The sequence below is a fragment of the Colias philodice genome, chromosome 6 (genome assembly GCF_061535455.1).
Source record: "Colias philodice isolate Cphi_HAF_F1 chromosome 6, ilColPhil1 Martin Lab GWU primary, whole genome shotgun sequence".
In the NCBI taxonomy this organism is placed as follows: Eukaryota; Metazoa; Arthropoda; class Insecta; order Lepidoptera; family Pieridae; genus Colias; species Colias philodice.
The window spans coordinates 1,590,720-1,616,990 of NC_143091.1; the positions used below are offsets into that span (position 1 = coordinate 1,590,720).

General features: G+C 34.3%; 1 protein-coding gene across 1 annotated transcript; it reads right to left on the bottom strand.

Annotated features, from left to right (window-relative positions):
• Window positions 1–225: 225 nt before the first annotated feature.
• Window positions 226–24,449, bottom strand: LOC149487496 (acyl-coenzyme A oxidase 1-like). The gene is made up of 13 exons (XM_089696114.1): window positions 23,938–24,449; window positions 20,022–20,181; window positions 18,850–19,018; window positions 17,757–17,880; window positions 7,972–8,216; window positions 7,456–7,616; window positions 6,913–7,075; window positions 6,151–6,341; window positions 5,017–5,166; window positions 4,498–4,603; window positions 1,964–2,116; window positions 1,078–1,194; window positions 226–500 (listed from the first exon to the last, which is right to left on the bottom strand). The coding sequence occupies exons 1-13, from the start codon at window positions 24,059–24,061 to the stop codon at window positions 357–359; spliced, it is 2,007 nt and encodes a 668-aa protein (XP_089552240.1). The 5' UTR covers window positions 24,062–24,449; the 3' UTR covers window positions 226–356.
• Between the last annotated feature and the right edge of the window lie 1,822 nt (window positions 24,450–26,271).

Genomic DNA, 26,271 nt, shown 5'->3' on the forward strand with positions numbered 1-26,271 from the left:
GTTATATTATCAAACTTATATATATTTTGAGCACGTTTTTTTTTTAATATAGAAAATTGTATTTGTTTATCTTGTTCATAAAATATGATAAAAGTAAACTTTATTAATTTGAACAAACCCGGTTTTACTACTTTTTAAGATACATAAGTCTTGTTTTAATATTTAAGGGATTAAAATCAGTCCTAAGAAGATTTTTTCTTGGATTTTTGGTATACTTAATACAGGTTTTTTATTTTTTTAAACTATTACAAAATTTAATCACAATAGTAACATTTTCAAACATCAAATTAACTTTTTCGCAAAAAAAAAAATATTTTTTTCAATATTTTTTCAAGTTTTTCCCTTATATTATTAAATCACAGTTTTCCTTGCATAAAAGGTTTAAGATATTTGTGGAAGCTATCATTAACCGGAGTTGCGTTGAGAGGACTCTTCATTGCTTCGGCCATAAGTCGTTCGTATGCGTTGCCGTCGTACGCACCTAGTGTTGAATTTAAAATCTGAAAAAAATATAAAAAATATATTACAATAAAAGTTAATTTAGTTGTCCTTAAAATGGCGATATAATTCTCGTCTAGGTTTTATCAAAACATGAATGTACAATATATACAATTAGCGACAAAAGAATGTTTTGGTGTCTTGAAAATCCGACTTTAATACATCCCAATAAGGTTGAACTTATTTGTGTATAATAGCTATTCTATATTATTATACTTCGTAAAAAATACTGTTTTTGGTACGTTAATCTATCTAATAGTTGTTTGACGTTTAGAATGCATGTGAACATTACACCACAATGTGTCGATTTATGTGGTGTTCTTGAAGTGAAAACTTTTTTAGCGTTGAGCAATTTTTCTGTAATGGGTATAAAATCTTAAACTCGCGTCAGGTCACGTGACCTGATCGAAAAAGCGTAAGACGGATACCATTCCAAAATATCAAACATGCTCAACGTTTATAATCAAGTTTTCACTTCTGCCGGCACTCCCGGAGTGCAACCCGTCTTTTTTTTGTATGTTTATATGATTCTGTCAATAAATGGTTAAAAAAAAGTGATAAACAATAAAATTACATTACCTCATCCCTAATATCGAACGCGTCCACGAGTCCGACAGCGTTGCGACGAAGTTTGCTGAGCGTGAGCTCGTACCAGCCCTGCAGCTGCTCGATGTCGCGCTCCGATATCGACGTGAACTGCAAGTGCAACTCAAACTCAGCTCTAACTCAACTCAAACTAAAAAAAAAACGTCAAACTCGACTTGAGTTTGACTTTTTTTTTTAAATGTCAAACTGTTAACTCAAACAAAATGTCAAAGTCAAATCCAAATAATAACATACAGTAATAAAAGTCAAACTCAAATAGCAGCATAGACATAAATGATTAGGTAGTAAAACAAAAAAACAACACCTGGTCCTTCGAGCCGGTAAAATTATTAATCTAGTCGCGTTGATCAGTTAACTTACTTGCATATAATTATATATGTAGTTCGATTATTTGACATACCCTGTAGAATTAAGATTTTCAGAGGTACCATTTGCATATGGCTTGAATTTTTGTAGAAATGTATATTAGAAAAAAACACAAAAAATCTATCAAGTAATTGTCCATATATTTAAAAGATTTATGTAACTTATAAATTTATAAACTTATGCATGTATTTATAAATTATATATTATACTAGCTGCTCCGCGCGGTTTCACCCCCGTGGCTCCACTCCTGTTGCCCGTAGCGTGATGAAATATAGCCTATAACCTTCCTCGATAAATGGACTATCTAACACGGAAATAATTTTTCAAATCGTACCAGTAGTTCCCGAGATTAGTGCGTTCAAACAAACAAACAAACAAACTCTTCAGCTTTATAATATTAGTAAAGATTATTCATAAATTTATATACTTTATGTAACTTGGCATATAACACTGCCGACACACTCTTGACCATCCACTTGTTTATATAACCTACCCTCAATAAGTCACCAATTCTTTGCAACGCCCAGTACAGCACATATAGATCCACGAGCTGCAGCAACACTAGTCGCAGCTCCGCCGACACGGTCTTGGCCAGCTGCTCGGTTTCTTTGTAGTATGTTGCTAGGATTATTGCTCGGCAGTGGGCCTGTAAGTAATAAAAATAAGTAATTACATACAAAAAATTGGTTGTCTGTAAAGTCGGTTTGCTGACGATAGTTGAACGTGACAACGTCCGATTGTGCTTCTTTGTCGCTCGTTCTACGCTCTCACTTGCACTTCAAGCCTTACATGGAACGCCTCAGAGCGAGGTAACGCCGCATGAGTCATGTTTTTTCGTGCGTGCAGCCGGCTTTATTGAATTATAAAGACGTTGTCACGTCAAAAAACATACATGTCGTGTCTACGCGTAGTTCCACAATGACCGATTCGAAACTTTTTTTAGTACAAAAAACATACATGTCGTGTCTACGCGTAGTGCCACAATGACCGATGCGAAACTTTTTTTTAGTACAAAAAACATGCACTGCAGGCATGGTGCAACAATGGCCGATGCGAGTTCATACGCTCGGTCGACATTTAAAAGGTAGCGCCATATAGAATGTCATTGCTGCAGCCGCACATAAGACGTAGTCGTTCCGCTAAATAGGCACGCGTGCGATGTTGCCGTTTCTCTAAATAAGCACACGTGCTAAATGCGCTTCGCTCCACCGGTGCTCATGCGACGTTGCCGATCCGCTGCGCCGGGACACGTGTGACGTTACAGTTCCGCTGCACCAGCGCGCGAGCTGTTGCCGCTTCGTAACAGTTGCGGATATGCGACGTTGCCGCTCCGCTCTACAGGCGCTCATGCTACGTTATTGTTCCGATGCAAGCGAGCGTGCGTCGTTGCCATTCCGCTCCACCGATGCTCATGCGATGTTGCCGTTCCGCTACATAGGCGCGCGGACTTGGTTGTTTAGTTTAGTAGTCCGCGCGCCTGTGTAGCAGAATACCAACGTCACTTTACATATCTGGTGAACTTCACTGTGAAATTAATATTTAAACATATTACGGAAAATATCCGCAGTGCAGACACGGCCTAAGGCGGCCACTGAAAATCAGTGATGACACACTGAGTGGCTGGCCTAATAGGCATGACGAAAGATTTTGAAATCTTCTTCCATAATGTGTGTATACGTTTACTATACAAGAAAAACCCTATATTTCGGTAATATACTTAAATTTAACGAAGATAAAAGCCATTTTCCAAAAAATATTTATTAACTGTGCCAAAACAGCTCGCAGGTGTCATGGCGTAGGCGTGACGTCACATTTTGGTAAATACGTAATTATTTGTACGCATTGCGAAGAAAATTAAAAAAATATTTATTTAATATGTGTTATAGAAACGAATTTCAAAGTTTATAAGTGGTGTGCAGTATTGCAGTGTGAATCCACATAAAAATAATGCTCAAAAATGTGTTAGTAATTATTTTAAGCGAGAAAATAATAAGAAATGATTGTATAAAGTTGGCGCGGAGAACCCCGAACCATGTATTCGTGAATTCGCAATTATATTTCTGTTCTGAGTCGATAAAGCATACGTGAAACAATAGAAAATAAATAAAAATGCGTATTCTCAACATATTCATAACAACAAAAAACATCTGACGTGAGTTGTTTACTTAAGCGTGACGTCACGCGTGTTTTAGTCAAAATGGCCAACTGCAGTATTTCAATGTTTTATTTTATTGATAATCTCATTAATCTTAGGCCCTTCGCTCATGGAGCTACTCAAAAAGAACTAGTCACAAACTCAAATTACTAACGAGTTGTCTGAGCGTCACAGCCCATACATGTTCTATGGAGATTCGCACACGACGCGACTAGTTACTAACTGGTGAGTAACGCGTTAGCAACAAATCACGCGCGACGCGTCGTGCCGGTCTCCACGCTACTGGTTTCCCGAGTTTCTTTGTTTTTTATGATAAAAATGAACGAGCAAACAAGTGACTGAAACTTTATAACTTGAGTAGCGTTGTATGCGAGATACAATTTGTAACTGGTTTGTAATCGTAATTACTGATTAGTTCAGTCATTTTTGAGTAGCTCCATGAGCGAAGGGCCATGTTTTTAAGATTTCTAAGTCACTATATGTAATTTATCTATTATACATTTTCCCTTAAAAACACTAATACGATCATTTATGGATACTGTCGTCATGCCTATTATGGCATACGTTTTTTTTAAGTTCCTTTTTTTTTTTCAACTAAATTGTATCTATTTTTTTTCATATGTCCATAATAAACGTATTTTCATTTCATTTCATTTACGGGCCCCCTTCACAATTTGATTCACAATTTCTTCGTTGGGCGAGTAGAGCCAATCACGATAGTGTAAAGCGCCTAAATGTCTATGATCGGCCGTCATTGTAGATGTTTATTCATAATTGCCGCAATGGCAAACATCGACGATCATTTGTTGGGCCAACGCTGCCCATCGGTCAATTTATCCAATTATTGTTAAGACAAATACAAAAAAAATTACCTCAGACGCCGAAGCTAGCTGAATTGAAGTCATGTTCCACGCGTCTTCGTACGACATTCCAGTCTTCTGTCGTTTCTCGATTTGAGCGACGCACAGACCGATTTTTCTAGAATAAAAACATAATATTATGTTATATTATGTTTGTTTGTATTAATATTGAAAGAAAGTGTTAATTAGGATGAGTGACGTTCTTTAGAAAGTTGATTTTATTGACTTATATGATAATAAATTTATGCCAATAGGAATGTAGTGATTATATTTGTATTAAAGAACAACTAGATACATATTCAGAGTAGTGAACTAAGTCAGACGTAATAATAAAAAGAAAAATGAATATGAGGCGGAACAGAAAAACAGTAATATTTAATAATGTATACGTACGCCTGCTAAAATATTCGGAATTGTTTTGACAGCAAGTTTCTATACGTATATATTTGACCATACATATTTGATATCATATTATTATCAGCCCATATGTTCCTTTGCTTTTCCTGTCATAAAAAACGTGGTTAAACTCACCCAGCAGCAACAGTATGGAACCCGTCCACGATGCCCTGTATGGAGTTATCCCACGGCGGTGATCGTCGAGCCCCAGTTCTAGCGATGTACCCCACTGTGGGTGGGAGTGTACCACCCGCGGCCGATTGGTGCCACGCTTTTACTAGGTACCTGTGAGAATATATTATATGGATTTGCTATTTCGTTTTATAAATCTATATAATATATTATACTTATAATATTAGTTAATAAAAAAAATGTGTGCGTGTACTAGTGTACACACGTAAGAAGTGAAACTTCTTTATAACCTTATTTTTCAAAAAACAATTTACTATATGCAACTTGACAGAAATACGTCGAATCACGTCGGTAGGGATAAGAACAAGATGGCGTGTAACGAAAAAATGTTACACTAAATTTTTTTCCAACCCCGATAAAGAAGTTTCACTTCAAAAAAACTACAACGATTCCGAAGATTCTTTCACAAGTTAAAAGCTTTATGCCACGCTTTCAGTAGGTACCTGAAAGTCTGTAGTGTTTTGATGGCATTTATCATTTATTAAATTAAATATAAAGAAATCTACAATTATTATTATAAAGTCTAGTTTATATAATAAATAATAATATATAATAAAAGCTACTGGATCCTTTTTTTCATTTTGATATAATTAGGTAATTTTTTAAAAGGTCATCCTTGTTTACAATATACGAACGCAAATTGTATCAGTTTCAAAATTCAAAGATTCTAATACGTCAGTCAGTTTTTTTACGATTGTATGTTTATTATTTCCATCATAATATATTTTTAGAGAACATGATAGTTCAGGATACATCGCCCATTTTTGCACTTGATTACTATCAAGCTAATTTTCCGTGAGTAGCTTTATTTTGATGAGACGCCCAATAATTTCTTGTACGAAACTCTTGATTGTGGTAGCTTACAGAGGTACCAATATTTGAGAACCATCAAATCAAAACATTTTATCCTTGGTACCTCTGTAAGCTACCACAATCGAGAGTTTCTTACAAGAAATTATTGGGTGTCTCATCAAAATAAAGCTACTCACGGAAAATTAGCTTGATAGTAATCAAGTGCAAAAATGGGCGAGGGATCCTGAACTATGACATGTTTATTATATAATTATCGTAACTCACCTAGCAGTCTGCAACAGCAACACCGTATTCTCCCCCTCATACGTACACGCGGCCGTCACTAAACCGTACGTGAGCGGCAAGTTGGACGACAACATGTACCCGTGGCCGCCGCACGCGAGTCGACACCGTTCAACGCATTCTGCTGCATCTGATGTTACTACGGCTTTTAGGCAGCAGGAGAGAGCGTGTAGCTGCAACATTATGTTGTGTAAAGAAGTAGCATGAGGGAGCGTGTAGCTGCAACATTATGTTGTGTAAAGAAGTAGCATGAGGGAGCGTGTAGCTGCAACATTATGTTGTGTAAAGAAGTAGCATGAGGGAGCGTGTAGCTGCAACATTATGTTGTGTAAAGAAGTAGCATGAGGGAGCGTGTAGCTGCAACATTATGTTGTGTAAAGAAGTAGCATGAGGGAGCGTGTAGCTGCAACATTATGTTGTATATTTTATAAGTACTTTAAAGGTGCGTGTGGATGCAACATTATGTTTTATGAATGACTTGAGGTGGCATGACAGTGTGCAGCTGCAACATTATGTAATATCACTACATAGTATAAAACAAAGTCGCTTTCTCTGTCCCTATGTCCCTATGTATGCTTAAATCTTTAAAACTACGCAACGGATTTTGATGCGGTTTTTTTTAATAGATAGAGTGATTCAAGAGGAAGGTTTTAGTATATATAATTTATTATGTTTTGACTTACATGCTTTATAATTTCAGTTTTAAGTAAATATCTAGAAACAAATCAATAAACATAAACAAACCTCAGGCAACCTCTCCATATCCCCTGACTCTAATTCCGCAGTAACATTATTATACATGTTCCATATCCAATCAGCGTTCAGTTTGAACGCGTGCACAGACGCTATCCCCACCAATAGCTTGTGCTGTTGCGTCACGTAGTCGAGGATTTGGGGTTCTGGTTCGCTGTAAGTGTTATGTTAGTTAAATGTGTGTGTGTATTGAAGTGCTTAGAAAACGAGGGTAGTTTTCGGGAATATTGAAAATTGGATAGTGTAAATATTTTTTTGGGCACCTTCACTAATTGACACCAGGGAAATCATAAGGGATTGTTGAACTATAATAGGTAATACTAATAGGAGCAGGTCTTGTCTCTTTTAAACTTAAGTTATGTGCTGGTTTTTATTTTTCTTAATCTTGCTTGACAATCATAAATAATATTCGTTCTTTATATTTAAACCCTCAAATAAACTAAAAATTCCTATATCGACTAATAGAGCATTGAATATACATTAAATCGAATACCTCATTAATAAATTAGACCATTGAAATAAAAAGTCACTTACTCCGGTTTCGGCTGCGACTGTCTCCTTATAGCGGAGTACCTGGTTGCTATGGTAACCGCTTTCGCCATATAGTTGCACATGTCATTGACGAGCATCACGCGGACGAACATCATCGTTCCGTATGCCAGTTTCGAGCTTGGCGCTTTTACGTAAGTGCCATCCTATTAAAGAAACATGAATTGAGAAAAAGTATATATTCAGTTCAGAATAGGTCAAAATGTATTGTCAAAGATTTTTTGACCGTTAAAAGGAAAGTAACTAGAAAAGATACTTCAATTTTTTTTCTAGTTGCTCTGAAAGCCATAGCTCGAGATCTTTGTATATTTATAAAAAGGGCGCACTGGAAAAAAAGTTCTGTAAATGTTTTAAAACGTCACAGCACAGGCCGGATCTGACAGCTGACTGGCCTTATTTATTCAGATTTTTTATTGACTTATTTTTTAGGGTTCTGTTTTATATTGTACCTACCGCTACCAATAAATAAATATTTCCCTACGTATTGTTTTAAGTCCTTACCTCTAGAACTTGAGAGTTCTTCATCAGCATGTGATCCCTAGGTATCCTGACATTTTCCAATCCTAGGAAGCCATTATTAGTGCCGTTCATGCCAAGTTTGGCACCGATTTCTCCCACTTTAATACCAGGTAGTGGCATGTGTGTCTCTTCGTCACGCAATTGCACTATGAACGGGTGAATGCCGTGACATTTGCCCTGGGTGTAGAGCTGGGCCATTACAACGCAGTAGTTCGCTGTATGAGCCACTGGAAATAGAGAAATAGTTGTTTAGTCTGTGTTCTTCTTTCAACCATTAGTTTTTTTGAAAATTGTATTTACACAAACAAAGCGCCGTTTTCCAACATGTTTCTTCGATAAATTGGTGGACGACAAATCTCGGCATATTTTGCCGAGCGACAAAAAGTGAAACACTTGTTAGTTATTAAAAAAAAAAGACGTGTGGCACTCGTGGCACTGACGTGTGGGACTGCTGCGGTAAAGCTATTGCATGCTATGCCTTCAAGCCACACCTCCGAGCCCGTCGGAGTGGAGAGCGTGAGGTTTTTTCGTTACGGAATTTCTCGATTCGGTCCCCGCGCTCAAGGCCCGCGATAGAAGCTATCCAATAGCTTAATAATTTGTAATTTTCTTATGCAAATTAATTCATATAAAGTATTCGTTGCAAAAAGCAGTGTATAAAAATTGCTATTAGCTATCAAACAGTTTGTAATGCATGAGTCGAAACAATGTTTTCGTGGGAATATCAATTGTGTGCAACGAGATAAAATTAAATGAAACAAGTTTTGTCTGATAACAATGATCTGCATGGACTTTAACCTCAGTATTATTAACAAGCAATGTTGACACACAATGTAAGGCCATAGAATTAGCATATTATGAGAGCCTTATAAAATTGTTTCTTTGTGAATTGAGAGCTATAAAATAGATTTTGGAAACCGCACAAGGACAGAATTGTTCATTTTTTTATTATGTAAAAAAACTGAATGGATGAACTGGTATTAAACTTGGAGGAAAGATGGATGTATGATACTTTTTATGCATAATCAGTTATAATCAAATAATTGTGTGATGAAATTTCGCATGGATGTAGAACGAGTATCTATATCTATACATATAATAAAATCGTAGGAAAGTCAAAACTGTACATTGAATATTTTTTTAAAAGAATACTTGATCCATGATCTATAATCGATATAGAAGCCAAAAATATAGTTTTTAGAATTTTTGTCTGTTTGTCGGTTTGTCTGTTTGTCTGTTTGTCTGTATGTATTTCCGGGCTAATCTCAGAAAGTACTGCATAGATTTACTTCAAATTTTGCATGAATATTCCTAAGAGGTCGGGTGAGGATAGTTTAAACATATTATCATGATATCACCTTCGCGGGAGGAGCTGTGAACCTTTATTTTTCTTACATATTCCGTGTACTACGACAGCGTACAATCTAAAGACTCATGTTTAAATGTTGGTTTCGAGTAAGCCATGCTATTATCTAGCTTTACAAAATAAAACTATGTCATTTACGTAATTTGGGCAGAGAAACAGTTTAATGAATTTAGTAGTATAAAGACAAATTTGAAACAGCGCCATCTATGAGATTTCGTAAAAATCAAATCAATTTACATGTTATCACTACTGAACAACTGTTGAAAATTAATAATTTAAATATAATCATGTTATTTATTTAACTCTTTAACCCATATCTTCCCTTCCCTATAAGGTGCGCTTATATTTCGTGTGAATATACTACATTTTTAAAAGTGAGGGTAGATGTTTATTATTTTAAGTCAAACTAGACACCATTACAATTAATCTAATATTGATTGTGTTCATTGGTTACATTTTTAATCTTCGTGTTTTATAAATTTATAAAGAATAGAAAAAATTCGATCACGAGGCGGGACTCGAACCCACATAATTTCGTGATCGAATGTTTCTATTCTTTATAAATTTATTATTTATAAATTTATATTTATAAAGCATTTGAATAAATAAATAAATAAAATTAAAATAAATGTCATAAAACCAAAAATATCAAATTCAATCTTCGTGTTTTGTGAATTTTCACCATGCGTTCCCACAAAAGGTAAGTTGTTACTTTTATAGGTATTTATTTTTATAATGATAGCAATTCATGTTTTTTATTGGTTTTATAATGGTTTTATATTACACTTTTAGAATGAAATAATAAAATGATGAATTCTTTTTGACTTTTACAAGATTTTGAGGTGCGTTGGGAACAGTAGTTTGTTGATAAAATTTTATATGTAAGTAGCTTTTTTTATTGATTTACAATTATTAACGTTTGATTTTTTATTTACAGATTCAATGTTCATAAAATTATATCGCCTTTGGAAGACTATTTCTGCTGACAATTTTACAACAACACTTGAAAATTGATGATTTGATGATGAAGATAGTGGCAGCAAGGATTAAGTGGAAATTAGTAATCATCCGCTTCGTCAATTTTTGACTGAAGTTAATGTCCAACGTATGGTTCAATCATTGGAAGTATCTCGGGTAATTTTGGAGGATATTTTTCAGGAAGGAGAGGAGGGGCAGCCAACCACATATCAAACTACTACGTTTTAGTACCGAAAAAAATGTTATTGCCAAATGAAACATAAATTTTGCACTCACAACTGTACAAGTTATGATTTTTATTCTGACTTTGCTGTTATCTGATTATAATATTTATCGTTATGGCTATCGAGGTACCGACCGTACTGGGATGAGAGTACATGATATTATACCTACTCATCATCCAGGATTGCTTAGAGCATTTTCACACTGAAAAAGATGTTTTCTTTGAATCGTAGTTGCTTCATTTATTTATTTTTAATCATTTTACATAATATGTTTTATATTTGCCCATTTTCATTATATTTTATAAATAAAATGGAACCAACATAACTTTGTTGTGTAGGTATCATTTCTCTATTAATAATCCGTAGGCATATTTTCCGAGCACCCCATTTAAGGTGCGGTCCTGAAATTATAAAAAGTTAATGTATACTTTTGCCTAATATAAGCTCAAGATCATTTTTAGATAAAAATAACAAAAAGAACTTATTTATTAAAATTTAGTAGATAAAAGAAATTATGTTACGATTTTATAAGAAAACACAGTATATTTATTAGGCGGCGGTGATCTCTTCCAGGCAAAAGATATTCATCAGCTCAATAAAATTGAATAGTTGTTGTTAGTTATTCTTTAAATTCACTGATTGTAATGAGCATTTCCGCATGCAAGTTGTATCGTAGTTTAGATATATCATAGTTTTGACACATTACAGTTCCAACAAAACCCTCAAATTTTTGAGCAGAGTTGAGCAAGATAATTTAAAAAATGTGCTGTGTTAAGTATTATAGAAAAGGTTAGTTCGTTGATAATTATCATTTCTTCATCATTTACATGGGTGTTGTTAAATGTTAGTAAAAATAAACTTTGACTGTTAATACTTTTGTTCAGTATTTACCTGTATGATTATTGCTTGGTAATTAATATGTATATTTTCATGTCGTATAGCTAATTATAAACATAAGTGTGATGTGAAACTAGCTGGATTTATTTTTACACACTCACAGCCATATATTTTATATTAAAATAGTGTAAATCATAATATTTTTTCACAATTAAAAATATTTCCTTTTTTCTGATGGTGTTGGCATCGAATTAAACCGCGCTGTCGTTTCGTTCACTAAAAGTGATGTTATGAGGACCGAATATGTAGCCGCCTCAACTTACGGAAACGAGAGTAACCTGCGTTGTCTGTTAGTTATTGTATAGTCGAATTTAACGTTACATGGAAATTGGAATCTAAATATATTATGTATACTTAGGTATATTAAATCTGTACATGAAATATATTTCCTAAATAACTATCACGGGGTGATTAGGGATCGACACTGATGCCAAAGAAGCAAACAGTAAAATTTTTGTCCGTATAACCGGTATAGAAACAAAAACTACTCGACGGATTTAAACGAAACTTGGTACAATTATTTTTCATATTCCTGAGCAGAGCAGTAACTCCATTTTTAAGCTTTCGTCGCGTGTGCAACCTTAATGGTTAAAGCTACACAGAAATCATGTATTCAGAAAGAAATGTTCTCCTTATTATATAAAAAATATCTCCCGACATCATAAATGTCTATCTTTTATGGTTGACTCACAATAACACGTGTAACTTCCGATAGCTTAGGAGTTCGAAGCTTTCTGATTATATTTGTCTATAACACTCTCAGTCCGTTTTAACTCAATTTTTATTTTCATGCATCAGTGCCACCTAAAAAATCTTTATCTCGAAATTCGAGCAAAGCTAAGAAAATGAGAAATAAGAGTTCTCAAGAATCGTTAGAGGTATACTCTAGGCCGAAAACAACACGTGTTATGCCGAGAACCTGAAACCGCTTCACAACGAGAATTGCGGCTCACAGCTGACCGCGAACGGCATGTACTATCCCGTGAGACCGAAACCTTCACTGAGAGGGTATAACGTCTCACAGCTGATCACGGCCGTCACATTTTATCTCGAGAATCTGAAACTTTTACTCAATATGAAGACCGTTTGACAAATGATAGGGTGCACCATAATATTATTCGATCTCTTGAAGATGAACATGAGCATAAGCAATGACTAGAGTAGGGACGCGAATATTACAATTAATTGAGACAAAAACGATTATTAAGTTTGTTTAATGAAAGATTAAGAATTGAAACTATTCGGTCTCTGGAAACGGACGAATAGCGAGAGGCCCCTCTTACTGCAGACAGATTTCGCATAGTCTTAATGACTTAGAGGTAAACATAGAAGATCAATCTACGAATTCGGTGGTGGGGTCCGACAAATATAAAAGTGGGTTTTCTTATAACCTCACAATTGATTACAGATCATCTTCTGTATAGGCGATATTAACGTAGTATGTTATTTTTGTAATGCTTTAAAGTGGAGTAAGGAGTCGGCTTTCGTTTGAAGATACACCGGAACCTTTGAAATCACTACTTTTAGAGGAACATGACGTGCAATCTAAACAGTTCTTAGACAATATTCGCTCTTATAGTAGTGCGTTTCAAAATATGATCCTTTGGTGCTCAACAATTATCAGAAGGTCCTTTCATGCTTACTTTTAAGATACAAGGTCAAGTTTACCATTTGATAGGATCCCTTTTGCCTGAAGGCTAACCTAAGTTTCTTTAAATATATTTTGTATTCGACTACAACGAATAGTCGAATACAAGAATTATCAATATTTCTCGAATTTAAAACTGAACTCATTTCACAATTTTAGAACATGTTTCATCAGGTTAATTCGTATGTATGCAGTTTTAAATCGACATTAGAAGCTTTTCCTCAAGATGGTGATATTAATATAAGATTGTTATAAATGTCTATCGGCACTCAGGAACTCCCTGGGCGTGTATAACGCCCAGGCCACAGTATTACAATTTTTCCTACAGCAGGGCGACGAATGTATTTTCGCATAGCAAAGGAGGGGAACTCGCGGGGGGTCAAGTGACGCGGGCCACGTACCATTAACATGCTTAGTTTGTGGTACCGAGCGCGAAAGAAAGTCATCGTGTTTTTGTTTTGTTACTATGTAAACTAACGTAATTTAATACTTAGGTACATATTCTATAACGGTGCGCTCAAACTGTTAATCTACATTTAATTTAGATTATTATTTGAAATACTAAGTAATGTAGAATTTAAATCACATTCCTTCATGTTTTCCTCAGATTTTCAATTTTCTCCGATTTTAAGATTTTCAGAGTGTTCAATTTTAATGTAGTTAAATTTTATAAGAGACAATTAAGAACATTCAAAAATAAAGTGTCACGTATTTTTTTTAAACGACGAATGACCTAAAACGACGTAATCGCGGACGAAGTCGCGGGCAACAGCTAGTAGGTTGGATAAGGGTATTGATATTTATCGGAGAAAACCACGGTACAAAGCTATAGTTTATAAATCTCAATGGCCATCGACACAACGACTATCTGATAACCTATTACCATTTTATAATATACTAGCGACCCGCCCCGGCTTCGCACGGGTGCAATGCTGATACTAAGTACACTACAGAAAAACTTTTAACGTTGTATATAAAAACATAGCGGCCCAGCCGGCCGGTACCGCCGCAAACGGTACGTCCCGCAATTTTTAAATCTGTAATATCTTCGTAAATATTCACTTAAATCATACGGTGTAAAGGGCCATATAGATCTATATTAAATGAACAATGTATTCAAGGTATTTAATTGGTTAAGGATTAATGCTGTATTGGTTAAAATCGCTTCGAAAATTAGCCATTATTTGTCGTAAAAAGTAAATGACAAAAAAAAGTTATTGTGGGTTATCCATAAGAGATAGACATATGCCATCGCGGACTTTTCTGTAGACCTTTTCAATGTGTACAATACTTAGTACATTATTTTGATAAAACTCGTAGGGTTCAGCCTGCGTTTGCAATGTAAGCGGAAAAAATGTAATTATTTACGACATCACATTAGAAACCTCAAAAATAACAGTACTTCTCCACTATTTAATGGATGTTATTATACATATAAACCTTCCTCTTGAATCACTCTATCTATTAAAAAAAACCGCATCAAAATCCGTTGCGTAGTTTCAAAGATTTAAGCGTACAAAGGGACATAGGGACATAGGGACATAGGGAAATAGGGACAGAGAATGCGACTTTGTTTTATACTATGTAGTGATAAGGTAGCGGAGTATTAAAGAGGTCGGGTCAAATAAATCATATTCAACTTCTTGCTATCCTACTCTTTTTGAGGTCAGTAAAACTATGTACAAACTACTCCGAAGATATTGTTTACGAGTGTAATTCTCGTATACATCTTTAATCCCCGTAAATATTTAAGTAGAACATGCTGTTGAGTTGCTATCAACAAGTTGCTATCAATACTGCATGTGTCAGAGAATACGGAGTTAAGAATAATTGTTCTTTCGACAGAGGATCGTCAACATTTAAACAGACTTTCTAGCAACATTGTCAATAACCTATTGCTCGAAAGTTGTATACTATGAATAAGAGGCTCAAGAAGTTTTCTTCGACTGAATAGCCTGTATTTTAAAAGCCTTAAAAGGTCAGAGAAATTTAAACGATTCAACCGGTACATAATAACAACTTACGTAATTGAAAAAATATTCTACAAGTTATTGAAAATGTATCCGGATGTGTTTAAACTTCGAAATTTGGCTGATATTTGAAAGGCACAAAAATTGTCTAAAGAAACAAGAAAAAATATCCGCGGGGATTTAAGTCCTATATTTTTCTAGTCAAGCTGTGTCTGTGTATTGAAGGCGTGAATATATTGTTTCTAATTATGGTTTAAATAGACAATACACAATAGAGAATATCTGTACATTAAATTTAAAATAGGTAGGTATGTAGGTACTATAATATTATGCATGATGAAATGTGTTTTCTATTCAATTTATTATAATATAAATATTAATCAATTGTGAAAGATCTCATTTGATAATCCGATATGAAACATGAAATATGTTTTTAAAAGAGATAGAAAAATGGATGAAAATTGATCACTATTATTTGTTATACTAATATACAAATCGTAATTGTTAAATGAATTGAATCATCACAATGACTAAACTAAAACAATACACAATAAGTATCGATAGATCGTTCAAATGTTTGTAAATAATTCATTCTTACAGTAATTTAGTGTAGTGACTAGCAAAAGTAACTTATTAATATTAAGCTTCATGAGTTTTATATTATTTCCAAGATGAATTCATTAATATGAAGTTATATTTAATGTTAGAACCTATACGTTTGTGTATGACCATAGGTAGGTATATACGTATTACCACGCCTAGCTTAGCATTATATTTAGGTAGGTAAATTCTAACTCGAGACACAAATTCGCATTTGGCAGTGAACAAACCGGTTATTTATTATTTTAAACGCTTAGGAAAATCTGTTTTTCATTCACGTATAAATCACGAGGACAATAATTCATAGTTTATAAATTAAATACGTAATAAGCATGCCTGATGCCTTATCGACGATAAGTGCGATAGAGATAAAATTATGTGCCCAAATCTCTGTATCCGTGATTGATATTTATATTTTACATAATAATTATGATTGCTGGCTTCCGATCTTTCTAGAAATAGATATTTTGATATATTATGATGTTTAGAAAGTGCATTAGGTAATAAATTATGTTTCGTATTTGGACTCGTATATATAAATGTTAACAAATAAAAAAAGTTTTATTTATTTTTTCTGTTATATTCGATTTGAGGAAATGGTATGTAGAGATATTGTCGCCAATTACCTACTGCTAAATTAATACTCATTAGGTAGGTAACTAGTTTCCACTCAGGTCAAGTTTAATTTACTAGAATATTAATAACATACAATAAATGGGGAACATTTTAGTTAATAACATTGATTTAAATAATATTTTATTATTAATTGCAAGGGCACTGACTTGGCAATCTTATCACGCTGGTTTAATTCCGATTCAATAACAACAATCAAACAATGATAGTTTTTATCGTTTTAAGTGCAAATATTTATAAGAATTATTAAGCTATTGCATAGCTTCTATCGCGGGCCTTGAACGCGGGGACCGAATCCAGAAATTCCGTAACGAAAAAACCTCACGCTCCCCACTCCGACGGGCTCGGAGGTGTGGCTTGAAGGCATAGCATGCAATAGCTTTACCGCGGCAGTCCCCGAGTGCCACACGTCTTTTTTTTCTATGAATAAAAAGGGTTGTTGCATAGCAATAAGATTATTCTACTTAGGGTCAAACTACATCTATTCGGTGATTTACAGTTTTTTTTATATATTACGTTAAAACACTAAATTTTCTATGGATTTTTATAAAATTATAACTGCTAATTTGTTCGCTAGGAACTATAATTTTATAGTTTTAGAATTTAACGTCATAGAGAATTTAACGTCCAATTAATACACGCATTAAATAAAATTCTGTTTGAATTTGTATGGCATGGGAAATAAGAATGAGTAATGACTCTACATAGAAAAAACGTCCACCACGTGCCCATGGACCAATTTTTTTAATGCAAAAATCATTTACAAAAATGAGCCGAGCATACGTGTCAGAAGTGAAGCTTATTTAGCAAGATTCAAAGACACCAAAATCGTCGCCTTACTCCATGACGTGACGGTATTGCCATGACTCGACTTTGAAATTTTACTCTCAACGCGCCTTAAGAAGTTTCACTTCAAAAATCGTTCTATTGTCCGGAGATTAGGAGACTAAAGAGTGGCATAGGCTTCTTTTCACCACTGTCAAGCATATCATTCCCATGAATGTCTTAGACTAAACTCATAATACCTAATATTCTTAGTTTTAGTTTTAAATTATTATATGTATGTTAGTCTGTAAGGTATTTATTCTATGGGTCTGTACAATTTATTGTCTGTTACCTGAATTAAATATCTATATAATATATAAAAAACTCAAAGGTGACTGATATAGTGATCTATCAACGCACAGCCCAAACCACTGGACGTATCGGGCTGAAATTTGGCATGCAGGTAGATGTTAGGACGTAGGCATCCGCTAAGAAAGGATTTCCCGAAATTCTTGCGGGAACGGGGAAAAACGGGGATGCACGCACAAAGTCGTGGGTGGAAGCTAGTAATAAATATATAAATAAATAAACTTGTGGAAAGCTAGTATAGTATAGTATATATTATATAGTATAGTATAGTATATATATAGTATAGTATGACAAGTAATAAGTAACATGATACTCACATCCCCCCGGCCACCACTTGTATGCGGTGAGCGTGGGCGTGTTGAGCACGAACTCTTTGGTGCGCGGGTCGTACGTCGCCGTCGTCTCCAGGCCGCGGATGAAGGTGCCATGACCCAACTCCGTCTTTATTATAAAAAAAAATCTGATTAAACTAAGAATAATATTGAACACGTCACATATAACGGGTGATTTTTTAAGAGGTTAGGATTTGATTTTCAAAAAAAAACACAAAAAATTTGAAAAATTTGTTGTAATCTATAATGGAATCGATAGAACGATCAATATAATTTAATGTTTGAAGATGATTTCATGCAAATGCTGGCCGTGGCTCCGGTTTAGATGGCCCATTCGCAAGGCCCAATTTCGGCACACTCTCTACAACATATCAGCCGGTATATCACGAATAAATGCTTCAATATTGGCTCCCAGTGCGTCAATCGTTGCTGGTTTATCCCTGTAGGCATAAGAAATAGTCCAAAGGCGTTAGATCACACGATCTAGGCGGCCAATCGACGGGCCCAAAACGTGAGATAAACTGTTTGCCGAAGACGGCTCTCAATTGGGCTATTGTTTCGCGTGCCGTGTGTCATGTGGCACCGTCTTTTTGAAACCACATGTGAGGCATGTCCAATTCTTCCATTTTGGGCAAAAAAAAATCGCCAATCGAAGAAGTGCATCGCGCACTTCTTAACCGACTTCACACTCTCTTAACCGAGCATGCATTTTGATAGTAAAATTCAATAATTTTATTTATTTGTTCGTTCGTAAGTCGATTTATGCTTAAATTATAGACCAAACTGAACAAGTTTGATAAAGACACAAGACACGATTCACGCGTGATCTATCAAAAACAGTATTGCCAAAAAGAAACCAGCAAAAAAATCACCCTTTTAGAAGGAATATGTGACGTCCCAGCGTATTTAAACGAATTTATAATCATCTTTTGTATTTAATTCTGATGTAAGAATATGCAAAAAAAAAACCTATTAAGTAATTAAATTCAAATAATAAACTCTAAATAAAAATTCCTTATTCATATATTATTCATATTTTTAAGACTACACATTACTTAATTTTTAAAATTGTACATACCTGTGCATAAGTACCAATGATGCTCAAATTAAAAGCCCTGCCGATCCAGTAGGCCTGCTGTTCCACTGTCCCTTGGCCCATAACAGTGGGTATAAACATCACATAGTGCAGGGCTAGTGGGTTGCCGTCACCGAAAATAGCAGTTCCTAAAGTACCGCCCAGGAGAGCTCTACAATGAAAAATATGTATAAGAAAAAAAAAGTTTTACATTTACATGTTTTTAAACAACAAATCAAAGGTGTGATAAAAAAATTATTTTTTATGACTTCTAACAGGAAAATAAATATAAAATTAAGTTGGCACATCATAAGAATTAAATATACAGTGGAATTTGTTTACAATGACATCGAAGGGAAATATCAAACACGTCATATAACCCGACAATTTATTAAAAATTGGTCACAATAAACAACATGTCACTATAAAGGAATAGACCGGACTCTCAGTGGAGTTTCGTTTGCAAAAATAGCGGACCTAATTCTGACTTCTGATATATATTGTATAGATCCCAGACATCCTAAAGACAGATGTTGCCAACCAGTTTTGTGGTCCCCCTCCCCCCAATCCGGTAATTAAATATGGCATACAAAGAAAAAAATAAAAATTTCCAAAACATGCCGTATGGGGTATCAAATGAAAGAGCTTATTGAGTAGATCACGAATATATAGCATACTATAACATTTCTTACACTTTCTCTAAGATTTTTTAGAAAATTTACGAAAATGCTCCATTTTTGAGTTAACTTTAAACCACTATAGATTGAAACTCATGAATATATTTTTTAAATTATATAAAATGATATAAAAGGATTCCACTGTAGTTATACAAATATTTTAAATCCTTTGTTAAAGTATTAGTTGTCTTGAGTCAGACAGGTTTAAAATAATTTGTTGAAGTGTAAGTAATAATAAATAAATATTTCAGGACAATTTTCACACACGGCACGATCTGATCCCATACTAAGCATTCACTTGTGTTAATAAGTCAGTAAGATTAAAATTTAATTGAAGATACAATAAACAATTACTTTTCATAATAATTTAAAAAACATGGACACAAAGGACATACATAATAATCAAATAAAATACTATATGTATATATCTGTATCTATTGCATACAACTGCAAAAGCCTAACAATATTTTTAATATCTTTAACAGATATAACACTCACTGGTAATTTTCCATGCCAGCATTTTCTTCCTCCTGTAGTCTCCTGATCATTTGAAATAACGCACATGATTTCTTAACAGCCAGCTCATATTTATCCTTATGGCTGAGATATATAGCTGGCACTGGTTCCTTATGGATACCCTCTTTGAGCACCACATCCTCTACAAAATAATAATTTGATGTAAATCTTATGTGAATACAGAACCAGAACATAATCCATACTATAATATTATAAATGCGAAAGTAACTCTGTCTGTCTGTCTGTTACTTAATCACGCCTTAACTACTGAACCAATTTGCATGAAATTTGGTATAGAGATATTTTGATACCCGAGAAAGGACATAGGCTACTTTTTACCCCGGGACATAGGATAGGTTTTATCCCGGAAATCCCACGGGAACGGGAACTATGCGGGTTTTTCTTTGACTGTGCGGGCGAAGCCGCGGGTGGAAAGCTAGTATACATATATGTCTGGCCTAGATATCATAATATATTATGACTGTTCTATCTCAAGCAATTAGACAAATAAATTGCATCTTATTTACACATTTGTAATTTATATTTAGCATTAGCCTCTTCACTCTACAAAACATTCTTATTTAAGTTTGTGTTCCAAGAAACTGCTTTTAAAGTATCATTCTTGCAAGACAAATAGCAAAATCACATTTTAAATGTGTGTCTAAAATTTTAATGAATGTGCTAATGCAACATTCTATATACCTATGTAACTAATTGTACAGAATTTGTTTTATAGATAAGTAGGGTCAACCGGGGCAAATGCAACTAAAAAATAACAAGTTTCAAGTTTGATCGGTTGCAGTTATCTCCTTTTATATTTGGTCATTTATTTGACCCATTTATTGTTTTTTGTATTTATTCAAGATTATTTTAAACCAATCAAGCAATACAGTAGTCTTATAAATAACTGGTAGTGAGAATATTTCCTAAAATTGGTAGAAAAAGTTACATTAACCCCTAGTCGGGGGTAAATGCAACTAACTGCCATAGCTCTTCTTCTATTTCATATAAAACAACGAATATAGAATATATTTATGATATTTCATGTTATTCATAGGATTTTGAACTGTATTACCGCGTAGCAAGGACTAGTTTTCAGAAAAAAACTTATTTTTCTGATTGTGGGGCAAATGCAACTATTTGTTAGAGAATTAGTGTGGGGAATGCAAAAAACTTATTCATCGATATTTTTTTATTATTCTGCGTGTGATTTGTATCGTACTATTGTGTATTAGATACGTAGTATATTATTATTAGTCTGTGGTATTAGGGAACTATTGCTACAATAACGTAGCGATCGTAGATGGCGCCGCATTATTTAGAGGAAAAACTCATGTACTTTGATTTACCACTTTAAATCGCAACAAAAAAAATTACAGTGCCCCTACCTAATAAGTCAATTTTAGTTTTTGGTTAGAACAAATAATATTCTTTGTGTTAAATATTGTTAAAAACGTAAACCAAACAAAATACGTTTATTAGTTAATCAACCGTTTACTAAAAATTACTTGAACAATCACAGAACTATCCTACCTATCGTTTTTAGTTATATTCTTTAACCACGCTTTTTTTATCTAATTTGAATTTTACTTATGAACCCGTCTCTGGGTATAATATCGAAGAAATAATCGATGGTTCTTCTTTAATTAATCATAAAGAAAGTATATTTTGACTACCAAGAAGGATACATAATAAAAATATCGACACTGTCACATCACTAGTGTTTTTAGTTTCATACAAAAATATAAGGGGCTATTGTAACTAACCTCACAGTTGCAATAACCCCACAGTGAAATTTTCATGAGGCAATTGTAACTGCATCAATAACACAAAATAGGGTCAACTAACGCACTATAAATATAAATGAAATAAGCTTAACGGCTTGTGATAATCTTGTCCAATCAAAAACACCTACAAAAAATCACTCCTAAACAATTTTTTGTCTGTAAAACTCGACACCTGTTTTTACGCACACCAACTTCAAAATAGCGGTTTGACACAATGGCCTATCAATCAAATAGTTTTCATCGTAGTGGCACCATCTATTACTTGTAAGATTTGTTAGTCGTTGAGTTATTGAATCATAGGTGGCGATATATTACAACAACTCTAATAAATTAGTTATGATAACTAGTTGCCATAGCCCCATAGTTGCATTTGCCCCGGTTGACCCTACATGTTATACTTTTCTATTAGACTTTGTATACAACATTAAGAAAAAATATTGTGAAATTTTATATTGTATTTAACAACAGTAAACAATTTATTAATTGATCTATGTATACTTATGTCTAAGTAGTAGGGGCTAAAATGTACCTTAAGGGCCATCGAGTTGGGCAACCAAAATTTTTTTGGAGAAAGGTCTATGCCTAAGTAACTGACCCGTAAAATCTTAACCGGCGGAGATATATAGTTTTTTAGAAATTAATTATCAAAGTTTCATAATTTTTCATACAATTTCGAGCAACCATCTTGACATTTGTTTTTTTTGTTGCGTTTCGTTTTTGCAAGTACAATTCTTGTAAAATGTAATTTTTTTCAATGATGGAATATTATGTATTCAATATTAAGCTGCGAAAGTCCGAATCTAGCTAAAAAACGTTACGCTAAAATAAGCATTGCATTATCATAAGACTTGCCACAGAACCGAAGCTGTCAACCCCGAATTCCACGTGGTCTTGTCTGCCCTACCCCTAGAGTGTATGTAAAAAGCCGGAGGCGCGGAGGGAGAGCAGCCCTCGCCCGCCGTGACAAAGCTCGGGAGCCGTGCGGAGCGGAGCGGCTGAGGCTGGTCGCTGAAGGCGACCAACAAGCCGAAGCTGCGAAGCGGAGTACGGGCGACCGTGCTTTGTCACGCAAGGGCGGAAGGGCTGCACTTCCCGTAGCGCCGGAGCTAAGGCAGTATCTGACACAATATAAAAATCGATTTCTGAAAAATCGATTTTTTTCAAATTTGTATTTGCAATGTAAATATAAATCCATTTTTATGTAGCCCAAGAATGGTACCATAATAAACAATCTCTGGGATCTCTTATCAGTAAAATCAGGATTTTTTTTAGTTCAGGGAATTCGATCATATTGTGAGTACATTCAGTTAATTCTAAATATTTTTTTTTACCATAAAAGAAAAAATCGAAAGTCGATTTGAGATCGAGCACACCAATTGGGTTAGCCCGCTTTGAGTAGCAGATCTGAATCGGAGCACCCTGACTTGAGTCAAATTAGGTCACTTTGAGTAGCATTAATCCGAATCAGAGCACCCCGACTTGAGTCGAGTTAGGTCACTTCGAGTAGCAGATCCGAATCGGAGCACCCCGATCCCACGTGGTTTTGTCTGTCACACAATTAGAGTGTTTTTGTAAAGCGAGGGGGCGACGAAGCGAGTCTTCTGGCGAAGCCCACTCGTTTCCCCCTCCTTAAAAAAGTTTACATTTTCACCCGAAACTATTTAAAAAAATGTCAAAAATTACTGTATTTTATGTTGTATTCTTATCCCCCCTCCTTTTTCCAACCCTCCCTGCCAAATCTCCTCTCCATTACCCCCTTTTTCCTATTACATTTCGTAACATAACCTCAAAAATTGTTTTGCATTTTTCTCGAAAAGGGGGGGGTTCCGAACCTCCCCCTTCACAGAGGGGGTTCCTCTCCCCCTCTCCTCACCTCCTCCCCCCCTCTACCCCCCCCTTCAACGGCCCTTAATGTACATTTTTACCGTAGTAGGTCTAATTCCATGTTGATAACATATTGAACCTTATAGTGGTCAAAGATAAAGACATTGTTTTTATGCAGTAAAATCTAATAAGAAAACTATATTTTGAAGTCAGTGCTTAAATATTGTAAAATGTGAAAGAGAATTTAATTCTACATGGCATGAATTATTGAACAAATAAACAATTACCTCGCTGTTTTCTTTCTTCGGTTTTTTGAGGACCACCATCTAATAAATTGGTTAATTCCGTAACATTGAATGTGCAATTATCCCGCTCTCTTTGTAAATCTGGATTTATTTTAGTGGCCGACATTTTTATCGGCAATTAACAACACCGTATAAGTGAAAGTTAACGAAGTCACCACAAGACGTAAATCACATACGTGTAACGACACAACGCTTGCTTAGCGCGAATACACGTAAACTACTTGAAACTCCACAAAACTTGTTTGACTGCTTATCATTTAAAACTCAGTAATTACGATAAATGAAGTGAAGATGTAATGAGTCCACGGGCTTCAGATTTTTAACGTTTTGATACGTGTGTAGGCGATATTAGTAGAGCTAATGTTATTAACTTTTACCAAAACATTCAGCTATTAAAATATCTAAATAACTTTAATAATAATTACTCTTCAATTCTCATCATTAAAACATTATTATTTGTTATTTCTTCTTTTTCAGTCATTGACATTTGTTATTTGGCACTTCACTTGTCAGTTGTCAGTCCGCCATAGGTACGTCATCGTTTGACATTTTCCTGATATCTGCAAAACTTATCTGTGGGCATTTCCCTGAGGCATTTCCGTAATGATTTATATACATCTATACAATATCTATATTTTGTTTCGATTATTTGGCAAAAAACAATTAAATCACAACGCATTTAATAATCTAATCATTTATGTAAAAATAACTGATCATCTTCAAAGTACAATCCTATACGAAACAGCTTATATAAAAAATAAGAAAATAATATTTTCTGAGATATATAGCTAAGAAAATAATATTTTCTTATCTTACATATTATGTAAAAAAACGTGAAGTGTCCCAGCAGTGGGAACATAATAGGCTGATGACGATGATCGCCACTTGATCGCCACATATACCTACGTATATTACGCGTGCTCGTTATTCGTCTTGCTATTCGCACGATTCGCACATGATTCGCACGAATGTGTTTCACTATGAAAATGAAAAAAAAAAAATGAAAAATATATTTATTTAAAAACCATATGTTTAACACAGTTACAATTGTATTTAGGCCAGTAGAAATCGACACTAAAAAACCCTAAATTCGCAAAGCACGATGTAGATTTGAATTTTTGGTATGTTGTTTGGATCAGTTAGGGTGATGTAAATCCCAATTTGCAACTTCGAAAAAGTTGTGCTCGCTGCGCACCACGTGATAAACTGCGAAAATTTTGGACTTTTTTCACTTTTTGCTCTAAAAGTCATAAACTATGCGTTTCCGACAAGTATGATTCGGTACATAAATTAAGGTTATTAAATTTGCAACAATTTAAGCCTAACCGCAGCTCTCTAAACCTTATAACGACTAAACTGTGGCCATTCGAAGATGGTTCATTTTTCCGGAAATATTGAAATTTTTAGTTTTGCTCCCGTTTGAAGCAAAATATTGGCAAAAACCGCTCGTTCTATGAGAAGTTCGTATAATAAAGTTGAAGTGCATTTAATTTTCTTTCATAAGAGCATAGAACAAAGTCTGTGAGACAAATAGTTCACTCACAATATCTGAAAAACAAAAAGAAGGTAGAAATAGATTTTTAAAGAATTGAAACTGAGGGCATATAAAATCATAAAAAGGATAATACTTTTTCATTTGCAGGATAGGTAATTAACAAAATTACAAAGATAATTAAATTTGCAACAATTTAAGCCTAACCGCAGCTCTCTAAACCTTATAACAACTAAGCTGTGGCCTTTCAAAGATAGTCAGTTTTTCCCGAAATTTTCAAATTTTTAGTTTTGCTCCCGTTTGAACCAAAATATTGGCAAAACCGCTCGTTCTATGAGAAGGTCATAAAATAAAGTTGTAGAAAATTTAATTTTGTTAATTACCTATCCTGCAAATGAAAAAGTATTATCCTTTTTATGATTTTATATGCCCTCAGTTTCAATTCTTTAAAAATCTATTTCTACCTTCTTTTTGTTTTTCAGATATTGTGAGTGAACTATTTGTCTCACAGACTTTGTTCTATGCTCTAATGAAAGAAAATTAAATGCACTACAACTTTATTATACGACTTTCTCATAGAACGAGCGGTTTTTGCCAATATTTTGGTTCAAACGGGAGCAAAACTAAAAATTTGAAATTTTCGGGAAAAACTGACTATCTTTGAAAGGCCACAGCTTAGTTGTTATAAGGTTTAGAGAGCTGCGGTTTGGTTAAATTGTTGCAAATTTAATTAGCTTTGTAATTTTGTTAATTACCTATACTGCAAATGAAAACGTATTATCCTTTTTATGATTTTATATGCCCTCAGTTTCAATTCTTTAAAA

Bases quoted from the DNA above. Each gene is read 5' to 3' on its own strand.
- LOC149487496 (XM_089696114.1), bottom strand. From the start codon at position 24,061: ATGTCGGCCACTAAAATAAATCCAGATTTACAAAGAGAGCGGGATAAT. The intron at 17,881-18,849 runs GTATGTACAATT...TTTATAATAAAG, and splicing joins TCATTGGTACTTATGCACAG to ACGGAGTTGGGTCATGGCAC. The intron at 501-1,077 runs GTAATGTAATTT...TATTTTTTTCAG, and splicing joins CGTTCGATATTAGGGATGAG to ATTTTAAATTCAACACTAGG.